Here is a 12,067-nt window from a genome sequence, read left to right on the forward strand (position 1 = left end):
ACATGATTATCTCATTAGATGTAGAAAAAGCATTTGACAAAATACAACACTGCTTCATGTTAAAAGTATTAGAGAGATCAGGAATTCAAGGCCTATACCAAAACATAATAAAAGCAATTACTGTAAACCAACAACCAATAACAAATAAATGAAGACATACTTGAAGCAATCCCACGAAAATCTAGGACAAGACGAGGATGCCCACTCTCCCCATATCTATTCAATAAAGTACTTGAAATGCTAGCTAGAATAATAAAACAACAAAGGGGAAACAAACTGGCAAAGAAATAAGGGTATCACTATTTACAGATGATATCACAGTATACATAAGCGGCCCCAAAAATTTTACCAGAGAACTTCTTTAGCTGATTAAAAAAACAAAAAAAAACAAAACAAAAAAAAAAAAAACTTCAGCAAAGTGCCCTGATATAATATTAACTCAAACAAGTCAGTAGTCTTTCTCTACTCAAAGGATAAATAGGCTGAGAAAGAAATTAGGGAAACAACTCTCTTCATAATAGTCACAAAGATCTGTATGGCAATAACTTCAAGTTTTTCAAGAAAGAAATAGAAGATCTCAGAAAATGGAGAGATCTCCCATGCTCATGGATTGGCAGAATTAACATAGTAAAAATGGCCATCCTACCAAAGGCAATCTATAGATGCAGCTCAATCCCCATCAAAATCCCTACACAATTCTTCAAAGACATTGAAAGAGCAATTCTCAAATTCATCTGGAAAGGCAAAAAAACCCAGAATAGTGAAAACAGTTCTTAACAATAACGAACAGCTGGGGGAATCACCATTCCTGACCTCAAGCTTTACTACAGAACAATAGTGATAAACACTGCATGGTATTGGTACAGAGGCAGACACGTTGATCAATGGAATAGAATTGAAGACTCAGAAATAAAACAACACACCTATGGTCACTTGATCTTTGACAAAGACACCAAAAATATACAATGGAAAAAAAGAAAGTATCTTCAATAAATGATGTTGATCTAACTGTCGCCTTATACAAAGCTCAAGTCCAAATGGATCAAGGACTTCGATATAAAACTAGATACACTGAATCTAATAGAAGAGAAAGTGGGGAAGAGCCTTGAACTCATTTGCACAGGTGGAAATTTCCTAAACAGAACTCCAATGGCTCATGCTCTAAGATCAAGAATTGATAAATGGGACCTCATGCAACTGGAAAGCTTCTGTAAGTCAAAGGACATAGTCAAAAGACAAATCGGCAACCTACAAATTGGGAAAAAAAATCTTCTCTAACTCCACTTGTTGGCAAGACTGTGGAGAACGAGGAACACTCCTCCATTGCTGATGGGATTGCACACTGGTACAACAACTCTGGAATGAATCTGGAGATTCCTCAGAAAATTGGAGATAGATCTACCTGAAGACCCAGCTATACCACTCTTGGGCATATACACAAAAGATGCCCCACCATGCCACAGGGGCACATGTTTCACTATGTCCATAGCAGCATTGTGATAGCCAGAAGCTGGAAACAACCCAGATGACCCACACAGAAGAATGGATACAGAAAATGTGGTTAATTATACATGAAATACTACTCAGCTATTAAGAACAAGAACAGGACATCCTGAGTTTTGCAGGCAAATGGATAGAACTAGAAAACATCATCCTGAGTAAGGTAACTCAGACCCAAAAGGACATACATGGTGTGTACTGACTAATAAGTGGATATTAGGGGGAAAAAAGGATAGAATAACCAAGACACAGTTCACAGAACCAACAACCTGAAGGGCCCAAGTGAGGACGCCTCAGTCCCACTTGGGAAGGAGAAGAAAGCAATCACAAGGGGGAAGGAAGAGAGGTAACTGGGAGGGAAAGGGGAAGGGACAGCAGAGGGGAAGGGAGAGAGGGAAACATGATCTGGTATTGGGTAAAGGAAAAGGACTGAAACCCTGAGGGCCAACAGAAAGAATGGAAAACCGGCAACCTAAGGAAATAGGAGGTTGGAGGGACCCTCCAGAATGCACCAGAGACCTGGGAGGTAAGAGACTCTCAGGAATCAAAGGGAGGGACCTTAGATGAAATGCCCAACAGTAGGGAGAGGGAACTTCTAGAGCCCACCTCCAGCAGGAAGACAGGGTATCAAGTGAGGGATGGGGTTGCCGTCCCACAGTCACAATTCTGATCCATAATTGTTCCTGTCTGAAAGAATTACAGGAATGGAAATGGAGAGGAGCCTGAGGAAAAAAAGATCCAGCTCAAGATGAGGTCCCAAGGCCTAACACTATTACTGGGGCTATGGAGAGCTCACAAAAAGGGACCTATCATGACTGCCCTCCAAAAGACCCAAAAAGCAGCTGAAAGAGTCAGATGCAGATATGTCCACCCAATGGACAGAAGCAGCTGGCCCCTGTTGTTGAATCAGGGAAGGCTGAAAGAATCTGAGAAGGGCAATCCTGTAGGAGGACCAGCAGTCCTGGACCCCTGAGATCTCTCAAACACTGGACCACCAAACAGACAGCATACACCAGCTGATATGAGGCCCCCAACACAATACAGTAGAGGACTTCGTGTCTGTGTTCATCCAGAGATATGTACCTAACCCTCCAAGAGACTGGAGGCCCCAGGGAGTATAGAGGTTAGGTAGGGTGGGGGATGGGGGAATCCACGTGGAGATGTGGTGGGGTGGGGAGGAGGGGTAGGATATGGGGCAGTCAGAGGGTGGATGGGGGAGGGTGGGAAGTAGAATATGGAATGTAAAAAATAAATTAATTTTTAAAATAAATAAATAAAATAATAAAGAATTACTATTTTAATGTTTAAGTAAACAGTAAATGATAAAGCCCTTAAAAGATTAAATAGTATAGATATTTGCAGATAATTTTACAAAGAAAAATTGTTATGGGCAAATTTCAAAAAATCCTAAAGTTTATACAAAACATAATGACTACAAATCATGAAAACTATGATACCAGATAACAATTGAAACATTTTGGAAATAGATCTTTCACATGATCTTGACTGTATTTTACAATTAACAGAAATTACTAGAATCCAATTCATTACCAAGGCACTGGAACCATTATTTCTATGATCTTGTTAATACATTCAAAAAAGTTAATTTTCTCAAATTTAAAGTAAAAAAATACATGTGTGCCCTGTTTTACTTCAGTATTTTTAATAATAGTAAAAAATAGAAAATAGGGCGCCATTTCCGGCTCCAGACAACCAGCCACCTTCCTGGTGAGAGCACAGGGGTCCACCCGGCCCGAGAGGCTTCTGCCTCACATTCCGTGGGGGCCACCTTGGTTCCGGGACTCCGCGGCGGGCGGTCTGCGGGTGAGAGTGTGGAACACAGAGGCCAGCAGCTTCTGGAACGGGCGAGAGCCACAGAGCCTCTGAGGCGGCGCCATTTTCAGCTACAGACCACCTGCCACCTTCCTGGTCAGAGCACAGGTGTCCGCACAGCCCGTGAGGCTTCTGCCTCACATTCTGCGAGGGCCACCTTGATTCTGGGACTCCGCAGCGGGCAGTCTGCAGGCCAAAGCAACACAACTTCTGGGAAAAATCCTGTTTTGGGCCTTCATCTTCGGCCAGGAGGAGGTCCAAACACCAGATAACTGTGCACCTCCCTGAAAGAGGAGAGCTTGCCTGCAGAGACTGCTCTGACCACTGAAACTCAGGGAAGAGAGCTAGTCTCCCTGGTCTGCTGATATAGTTTAACAAAATCACCAGAGGAACAATCTCTAAACAGAGACAACTATAACAACTAACTCCAGAGATTACCAGATGGCAAAAGGTAAACGTAAGAATCTTACTAACAGAAACCAGGACTACTCACCATCATCAGAACCCAGCACTCCCACTTCGCCCAGTCCAGGGCAGCCCAACACACCTGAAAAGCTAGACCTGGATTTAAAAGCATATCTCATGATGATGGTAGAGGACATCAAGAAGGACTTAAATAACTCACTTAAAGAAATACAGGAGAACACTGCTAAACAAGTAGAAGACATTAAAGAGGAAACACAAAAATCCCTTAAAGAATTACAGGAAAACATAACCAAACAGGTAGAAGACATTAAAGAGGAAACACAAAAATCCCTTAAAGAATTGCAGGAAAACACAACCAAACAGGTGATGGAATTGAATAAAACCATCCAAGACCTAAAAAGGGAAGTAGACACAATAAAGAAAACCCAAAGTGAGGCAACAGTGGAGATAGAAACACTAGGAAAGAAATCTGGAACCATAGATGCGAGCATCATCAACAGAATACAAGAAATGGAAGAGAGAATCTCAGGTGCAGAAGATTCCATAGAGAACATCAGCACAACAATCAAAGAAAATGGAAAATGCAAAAAGATCCTAACTCAAAACATCCAGGAAATGCAGGACAAAATGGGAAGACCGAACCTACAGATAATAGGAGTGGATGAGAATGAAGATTTTCAACTCAAAGGAACAGCAAACATCTTCAACAAGATTATTGAAGAAAACTTCCCAAATCTAAAGAAAGAAATACCCATGAACATACAAGAAGCCTACAGAACTCCAAATAGACTGGACCAGAAAAGAAATTCCTCCCGACACATAATAATCAGAACAACAAATGCACTAAATAAAGATAGAATACTAAAAGCAGTAAGGGAAAAAGGTCAAGTAACATACAAAGGCAAGCCTATCAGAATTATACCAGATTTTTCACCAGAGACTATGAAAGCCAGAAGAGCCTGGACAGATGTTATACAGACACTAAGAGAACACAAATTCCAGCCCAGGCTACTATACCCAGCCAAACTCTCAATTACCATAGATGGAGAAACCAAAGTATTCCACGACAAAACCAAATTCACACATTATCTCTCCACGAATCCAGCCCTTCAAAGGATAATAACAGAAAAAAACCAATACAAGGACGGGAACCACGCCCTAGAAAAAACAAGAAGATAATCCCTCAACAAAACTAAAAGAAGACAGCCACAAGAACAGAATGCCAACTTTAACAACAAAAACAACAGGAAGCAACAATTACTTTTCCGAAATATCTCTTAATATCAATGGTCTCAACTCCTCAATAAAAAGACATAGACTAACAGACAGGCTACACAAACAGGACCCAACATTCTGCTGCTTACAGGAAACCCATCTCAGGGAAAAAGACAGACACTACCTCATAGTGAAAGGCTGTAAAACAATTTTCCAAGCAAATGGTCTGAAGAAACAAGCTGGAGTAGCCATTCTAATATCGAATAAAATCGACTTCCAACCCAAAGTTATTAAAAAAGACAAGGAGGGACACTTCATACTCATCAAAGGTAAAATCCTCCAAGAGGAACTCTCAATTCTGAATATCTACGCTCCAAATGCAAGGGCAGCCACATTCATTAAAGACACTTTAGAAAAGCTCAAAGCACACGTTGCACCTCACACAATAATAGTGGGAGACTTCAACACACCACTTTCATCAATGGACAGATCGTAGAAACAGAAACTAAACAGGGACACAGTTAAACTAACAAAGTTATGAAACAAATGGACCTGACAGATATCTACAGAACATTTTATCCTAAAACAAAAGGATATACCTTCTTCTCAGCACCTCATGGGACCTTCTCCAAAATTGACCATATAATTGGTCACAAAACAGGCCTCAACAGATACAAAAATATTGAAATTGTCCCATGTATCCTATCAGACCACCATGGCCTAAGACTGATCTTCAATAACAACATAAATAATGGAAAGCCAACATTCACATGGAAACTGAACAACACTCTTCTCAATGATACCTTGGTCAAGGAAGGAATAAAGAAAGAAATTAAAGACTTTTTAGAGTGTAATGAAAATGAAGCCACAACGTACCCAAACCTATGGGACACAATGAAAGCATTTCTAAGAGGGAAACTCATAGCTCTGAGTGCCTCCAAGAAGAAACGGGAGAGAGCACATACTAGCAGCTTGACAACACATCTAAAAGCTCTAGAAAAAAAGGAAGCAAATTCACCCAAGAGGAGTAGACGGCAGGAAATAATCAAACTCAGGGGTGAAATCAACCAAGTGGAAACAAGAAGAACTATTCAAAGAATTAACCAAACGAGGAGTTGGTTCTTTGAGAAAATCAACAAGATAGATAAACCCTTAGCTAGACTCACTAGAGGGCACAGAGACAAAATCCTAATTAACAAAATCAGAACTGAAAAGGGAGACATAACAACAGATCCTGAAGAAATCCAAAACACCATCAGATCCTTCTACAAAAGGCTATACTCAACAAAACTGGAAAACCTGGACGAAATGGACAAATTTCTGGACAGATACCAGGTACCAAAGTTGAATCAGGATCAAGTTGACCTTCTAAACAGTCCCATATCACCTAAAGAAATAGTAGCAGTTATCAATAGTCTCCCAGCCAAAAAAAGCCCAGGACCAGATGGGTTTAGTGCAGAGTTCTACCAGACCTTCAAAGAAGATCTAATTCCAGTTCTGCACAAACTTTTTCACAAGACAGAAGTAGAAAGTACTCTACCCAACTCATTTTATGAAGCCACTATTACTCTGATACCTAAACCACAGAAAGATCCAACAAAGATAGAGAACTTCAGACCAATTTCTCTTATGAATATCGATGCAAAAATCCTCAATAAAATTCTCGCTAACCGAATCCAAGAACACATTAAAGCAATCATCCATCCTGACCAAGTAGGTTTTATTCCAGGGATGCAGGGATGGTTTAATATACGAAAATCCATCGATGTAATCCACTATATAAACAAACTCAAAGACAAAAACCACATGATCATCTCGTTAGATGCAGAAAAAGCATTTGACAAGATCCAACACCCATTCATGATAAAAGTTTTGGAAAGATCAGGAATTCAAAGCCCATACCTAAACATGATAAAAGCAAATTACAGCAAACCAGTAGCCAACATCAAAGTAAATGGAGAGAAGCTGGAAGCAATCCCACTAAAATCAGGGACTAGACAAGGCTGCCCACTTTCTCCCTACCTTTTCAACATAGTATTTGAATATTAGCCAGAGCAATTCGACAACAAAAGGAGATCAAGGGGATACAAATTGGAAAGGAGGAAGTCAAAATATCACTTTTTGCAGATGATATGATAGTATATATAAGTGACCCTAAAAATTCCACCAGAGAACTCCTAAACCTGATAAACAGCTTCGGTGAAGTAGCTGGATATAAAATAAACTCAAACAAGTCAATGGCCTTTCTCTACACAAAGAATAAACAGGCTGAGAAAGAAATTAGGGAAACAACACCCTTCTCAATAGTCACAAATAATATAAAATATATTGGCGTGACTCTAACTAAGGAAGTGAAAGATCTATATGATAAAAACTTCAAATCTCTGAAGAAAGAAATTAAAGAAGATCTCAGAAGATGGAAAGATCTCCCATGCTCATGGATTGGCAGGATCAACATTGTAAAAACGGCTATCTTGCCAAAAGCAATCTACAGATTCAATGCAATCCCCATCAAAATCCCAACTCAATTCTTCAACGAATTAGAAGGAGCAATTTGCAAATTCATCTGGAATAACAAAAAACCTAGGATAGCAAAAAGTCTTCTCAAGGATAAAAGAACCTCTGGTGGAATCACCATGCCTGACCTAAAGCTTTACTACAGAGCAATTGTGATAAAAACTGCATGGTACTGGTATAGAGACAGACAAGTAGACCAATGGAATAGAATTGAAGACCCAGAAATGAACCCACACACCTATGGTCACTTGATCTTCGACAAGGGAGCTAAAACCATCCAGTGGAAGAAAGACAGCATTTTCAACAATTGGTGCTGGCACAACTGGTTGTTATCATGTAGAAGAATGCGAATCGATCCATACTTATCTCCTTGTACTAAGGTCAAATCTAAGTGGATCAAGGAACTTCACATAAAACCAGAGACACTGAAACTTATAGAGGAGAAAGTGGGGAAAAGCCTTGAAGATATGGGCACAGGGGAAAAATTCCTGAACAGAACAGCAATGGCTTGTGCTGTAAGATCGAGAATTGACAAATGGGACCTAATGAAACTCCAAAGTTTCTGCAAGGCAAAAGACACCGTCAATAAGACAAAAAGACCACCAACAGATTGGGAAAGGATCTTTACCTATCCTAAATCAGATAGGGGACTAATATCCAACATATATAAAGAACTCAAGAAGGTGGACTTCAGAAAATCAAATAACCCCATTAAAAAATGGGGCTCAGAACTGAACAAAGAATTCTCACCTGAGGAATACCGAATGGCAGAGAAGCACCTGAAAAAATGTTCAACATCCTTAATCATCAGGGAAATGCAAATCAAAACAACCCTGAGATTCCACCTCACACCAGTCAGAATGGCTAAGATCAAAAATTCAGGTGACAGCAGATGCTGGCGTGGATGTGGAGAAAGAGGAACACTCCTCCATTGTTGGTGGGATTGCAGGCTTGTACAACCACTCTGGAAATCAGTCTGGCGGTTCCTCAGGAAATTGGACATAGTACTACCGGAGGATCCAGCAATACCTCTCCTGGGCATATATCCAGAAGATGCCCCAACTGGTAAGAAGGACACATGCTCCACTATGTTCATAGCAGCCTTATTTATAATAGCCAGAAGCTGGAAAGAACCCAGATGCCCCTCAACAGAGGAATGGATACAGAAAATGTGGTACATCTACACAATGGAGTACTACTCAGCTATTAAAAAGAATGAATTTATGAAATTCCTAGCCAAATGGATGGACCTGGAGGGCATCATCCTGAGTGAGGTAACACACTCACAAAGGAACTCACACAATATGTACTCACTGATAAGTGGATATTAGCCCAAAACCTAGGATACCCAAGATATAAGATACAATTTCCTAAACACATGAAACTCAAGAAAAATGAAGACTGAAGTGTGGACACTATGCCCCTCCTTAGAAGTGGGAACAAAACACCCTTGGAAGGAGTTACAGAGACAAAGTTTGGAGCTGAGATGAAAGGATGGTTCCTGTAGAGACTTCCATATCCAGGGATCCACCCCATAATCAGCATCCAAACGCTGACACCATTGCATACACTAGCAAGATTTTATCGAAAGGACCCAGATGTAGCTGTCTCTTGTGAGACTATGCCGGGGCCTAGCAAACACAGAAGTGGATGTTCACAGTCAGCTAATGGATGGATCACAGGGCTCCCAATGGAGGAGCTAGAGAAAGTACCCAAGGAGCTAAAGGGATCTGCAACCCTATAGGCGGAACAACATTATGAACTAACCAGTACCCCGGAGCTCTTGACTCTAGCTGCATATGTATCAAAAGATGGCCTAGTCGGCCATCACTGGAAAGAGAGGCCCATTGGACACGCAAACTTTATATGCCCCAGTACAGGGGAACGCCAGGGCCAAAAAGGGGGAGTGGGTGGGTAGGGGATTGGGGGTGGGTGGGTATGGGGGACTTCTGGTATAGCATTGGAAATGTAAATGAGCTAAATACCTAATAAAAAATGGAAAAAAAAATAGAAAATAACAAATATACCAAAATAAAGTTAATATTATTACATATACAAATACATAATTTAAAAAAAATCAAGAAATATAATGCTGAAAATACTAAGTGAGAATATAAGATTTTATATAATTATGAGTAAGAGTTAAATATATTTTTTAAAAAGTAAAGATAAATATTGTAATATAATAGTAATGCTATTAAAAGTAGTTTAAAATTTTTATTCCAAATTCTAGATGCAGTTAGTATAATTTTTTTAAGCTTTAAAGAATTAGGTTTATGATGCTTTAAAATAATTTTCATATAATTTCACTGTTTCAGTACTAAATATAAATAATTTTGCTTTTAATTATTGAACTATAAATTTATTATAATTTTAGGCAGGATTTTAAAACATTAACCTATACCTAATATTTTCACTTTATACAATTGTCAAAAATAAAAAAGAAATCCTAAAATCCTTTTTCAGACAGAGACAAACTCATTACTCTTACCTTAAATGCATTTCTTTTTCTTCCAAATTTTCTATTTGTTTCAACAGCCTTTCTTCTTGCTTTTTGCAATTCTATGACGATAATCAACAATGCTTATGTTAATCATTTTTCTTCAACAAAATATAAGTGAAATTAATATTTAAAACCTTCATCTGTCAGCATAAATTTTATTTCATTATACAAAAAAAGCAATAACGTGAGTGTGCTAATTATTTTTTGGTCAACTTAACACAAGTTAAGAGTCAAAAAAACTGCCTTCATAAGATTGACTTTAAGCAAGTCTGTGAGACATTTTCTTCACTGAGAATTAATGTGGGAGGGCTCCGCCCACTGATTGCAGTCCCTGGGCAGGTGACCTAGCATCTATTAAAAAGCGGGTCGTACAAACCCTAAGGAACAAGTTGGGAATGAGCAGTTCTCCAGGGCCTCTGCTTTACTTCCTACTTCAAGGTTAGTGCCTTGAGCTCCTGCCTTGACTTCCCTTAATGATGGACTATGCTTGAGATCTATAAGCCAAATAAACTTCTGAGGGTCTGTCTCTGTTTCTGGCCTCAGAGTATTCAGGCACCATTAGTTGTGAGCTCTTTTTATGAGGAGGAAGTGTGTAAAAGAGCTCTTCTAGATATTCCATAAACAGCAGGTCTTTTTATTCCAGGGTAACAAGTACTATCTATATAAACCTTGGGGAGTGGGTAGGAGTTTTTCAAGGAGAGTGTACATAATGGGCTAGAGCTGAGGAGCTGGGAATGCTTTATTTGCATGAAGAGGGATTCTGGGTGCTTAAACCTGTAATTTGGCTAAGAGGCTACTGAGACTTCCCCAAAAAGGATGGAGGTAGGGGATTATGAGACTATGTGCCCTGGGGCATGCAGGCTGAGAATAGGGAGGAAGCCATCATTATTCCTGCTGATTTCACGATGAGATTTTGGTCTCAAGATGAAATTTTCAGGGTTTTAATAATTCTTGACCTTACTCTTGTTTCAGGCCCATCCAACCCAGTTGCACTTGCCCCACAAACCTACTTCCCCTGACCCCAAGCTACTTCTTTTATACTGTTTTAACACAGAAATAGAATACAAACTAAAACAGTGAGCTATTTAATTTGTATAATTCTGGTTTATAGACTTGTACTGGCAACAATCCTAATAATATATAGCAGTTAATAAAATTTTTGATTTTCTAGTGGTACTCTGAGGCTTTATATGCTATTCATAATGTTTCATTAATCATTATCAACAAAATTCATAATTTATCTTTCAAGGACCAAAATCAATATTGTTCTCTGACAACTTCTCTTCCATAAGGCAGAAGTGAACTGATGAATTCAAATAACACTTTATCACATTATCAAAATATATGACATACTTTTTATTTAAAATATTGGAATACTATTTTCACTATTTTTATATTAATTCATGTTCTTGAAGAAAAATGAAAAGATATTCATTATTATATCTTCCATAGATATCTATGACTAGATATAATGTTACTAAATACAACTGTTAATGCTTAAAATTATATTAACTTCATATATTGGGAGTCTCTAATTTTTGTAGTCAAGTATCATCATACCACAGAATAGTATTCAATTTTTCCTCAAAAAAAAAAAATCAACTCAGTGGGAAGAGAGGCCCCTTGGTATTGCAAACTTTAGATGCCCCAGTACAGGGGAATGCCAGGGCCAAGAAGCAGGAGTGGATGGGTAGGGGAGCAGGGCAAGGAGAGGATATAGGGAACTTTCAGGATAGCATTTGAAATGTATATAAAGAAAATATCTAATTAAAAAAATTAGATTAAAAAATCAACTCAGAAATAATGAAACTTTTTAAGCTAAAAGGGTATTCAATAATCATATTGTACTGGCTAGTTTTGTGTCAACTTGACACAGCTGGAGTTATCACAGAGAAAGGAGCTTCAGTTGAGGAAATGCCTCCATGAGATCCAACTGTAAGGCATTTTCTCAATTAGAGACCAAGGGGGAAAGGCCCCTTGTGGGTGGGACCATCTCTGGGCTGGTAGTCTTGGGTTCTATAAGAGAGCAGGCTGAGCAAGTCAGTGGAGGCAAGCCAGTAAAGAACATCCCTC

At 39.1% G+C, this 12,067-nt stretch overlaps 1 protein-coding gene across 2 annotated transcripts in view; it reads right to left on the minus strand.

Moving 5' to 3' along the window:
* Positions 1 to 12,067, minus strand: part of Sycp1 (synaptonemal complex protein 1) — a 117,602-nt gene that overhangs the window by 65,057 nt on the left and 40,478 nt on the right. For both annotated transcript variants that reach the window (NM_011516.2, XM_006501229.1), the window contains one exon: positions 9,983 to 10,053. In NM_011516.2, coding sequence (NP_035646.2) covers positions 9,983 to 10,053 — 71 coding nt within the window. The remainder of the gene's footprint in view (positions 1 to 9,982; positions 10,054 to 12,067) is intronic.

This window comes from Mus musculus, chromosome 3, assembly GCF_000001635.26.
Source record: "Mus musculus strain C57BL/6J chromosome 3, GRCm38.p6 C57BL/6J".
NCBI lineage: Eukaryota > Metazoa > Chordata > Mammalia > Rodentia > Muridae > Mus > Mus musculus.